General features: G+C 35.2%; 1 protein-coding gene across 1 annotated transcript in view; it reads right to left on the bottom strand.

Moving 5' to 3' along the window:
• Positions 1–1,926, bottom strand: part of loxhd1b (lipoxygenase homology PLAT domains 1b) — a 60,724-nt gene that overhangs the window by 6,294 nt on the left and 52,504 nt on the right. Inside the window, exons 38-39 of the mRNA XM_016517740.1 lie at positions 578–748; positions 355–490 (exon numbers count right to left, since the gene is read on the bottom strand). Coding sequence (XP_016373226.1) covers positions 355–490; positions 578–748 — 307 coding nt within the window. The remainder of the gene's footprint in view (positions 1–354; positions 491–577; positions 749–1,926) is intronic.

The following is a 1,926-nucleotide window of genomic DNA, read 5'->3' as shown; positions in this document are numbered from 1 at the left end:
ACATGTATACCACTGTTCAGAACTGTGCTAGCTAACCATGTGCTGATTAGCATCTTGGGTTCAAAAGTATCTAAAATTGTCACTACCGAAACAGTCACTACCAAAACATTTGGTGGAGTTTCGGTTAACTTTTTTTTTTTTTTTTTTTTTTGGGTGTCAACGTGTATTTTATGTTTTAAAAATATTCATTTGTATTTCTAAGAAATAGAAATTTGAGAAATGTTGCCAAGCTGAAATACGTTTTTCATTTAACATTTATTTAAAATGTAACAAAATGTTTTTTTTTTTTTAATGGTTAGTTATATGTAACATTGGCTAAAATTACATTGCGTGTAACCGGGACATTGTACATACCGCAAAAACTTCTTCTTTTTTGAGTTTTCCATCATAAACTCCTTTGAACGTCCTTTTTTTCCCTCCAGAATGATCCAGACATTCTCCTTCGTCTCGGCATCTTCAGAGTTGGCTGTTGTGATCTCAATTTCATATTCTGAAAAGACGTTACAAAGAAACTTTTAATGCACAAAACAACTACACTGCTCGTGAGTTACACACGTAGGAAACGCTCTTCTCTTACTGGTCTTGTCACTGAGATCCAGAATATCGTTATTGGCACATGCCAGTTCCCTCATGATTTGCCCGTCGTCCTCACTTTTGGCCAGCCATCGGTCGCAGGGAAAGCGGAAGATTTGATCCAGCAGGTCGTCCTTCACATCGACATACTCCAGATGCCATCCAGGAGCCGGACCTGATCACAATGACGTACAGTTTAGACACAATATTGTCAAAATGGACTATTTTGCTCTGTTTCAGCAACCATTGCACCACTGATCAACACAATGGTGTTTCGTTCCTGAATGATTCAGCATTTTTGAACAAAAAGTCTGTCAATGATTCAACAAGCCAATCATAAAGACAGCTGCTGAATTCAAAACGGCATACTAGTGTACTACTCTTAGTATTTCAGCATATATTTCTATGGCAGAAATAGTAAGAACAGCACATGGTTCAGAAATCAGCACTTCATCACGTCATTCTTCAATGAATCAGCCGTTTTGAATGAATCAACGAATCAATCTTTGAATTAGTAAATCAATGTTTCCCTTATTTGCCGCTACCTAATATTCATATTTCAAGTATCATTTCATAGTTCTATATTCAATCTATGTTATACTTAAAACAATAATCTCATAAAATTATTTATGCAGTTGCACTGAAAAAAAATTGATTCATTGAATTTACTAATTTTTTTAAAGGTAAGTGTTTGCAATCAATTTATTTTAGCTACATTTAAAGAAACACATTTAGTTGACCATCTTTCAAAATTTTTTTGAAAAAATGTGGCTAAGATAAATTGTTTGAAACCACATACCTTAAAAAAAAATTTGTATAATTTTTTTCAGTGTGCGACTGCAGTGTAAATGCATCCATGGCATCTCTGAACTGCATTAAACAGTGGTTTACAGGTAATAATGGTGTAAATAATGTTCAGTTTCTTGCACAGATTGATCACTTCGCTTCATAAGACCTCAATATATCATCAGGAGCCACAGGTATTAATTTTGTGTTGCCTGATATGCTTTTTTTAAATTCTCAAAAACCGGTTGCTGCTGACTTACATTTTATGAATCACCAAGGAGCACGGTTTCAGCTAAAAATTTTCTTTACTGTTCTACTGAAGAACAAAACTCATCTATATCTTGGATGGCCTGAGGGTGAGTAAATTAACAGCAAGGGTTTAGGACTATTTACTGTTTTAGGATTATTTTTTAGTCAGTTTTTATCCTGTCTTCACTGAATAGTGTCTTGCTTTCTGGTGTTATAGAAATGGCCAAATACACACACACACTCACACTCACAGATTTACACACAGGCACACACACGCACACACACACACACACACACGCACACACACACACAATCACT

This window comes from Sinocyclocheilus rhinocerous, unplaced genomic scaffold, assembly GCF_001515625.1.
Source record: "Sinocyclocheilus rhinocerous isolate Xijiao unplaced genomic scaffold, SAMN03320098_v1.1 scaffold493, whole genome shotgun sequence".
Lineage (NCBI taxonomy): Eukaryota > Metazoa > Chordata > Actinopteri > Cypriniformes > Cyprinidae > Sinocyclocheilus > Sinocyclocheilus rhinocerous.
Note: the sequence above shows the minus strand (reverse complement) of the source record. Positions and strands in the feature narration are given on the sequence as shown.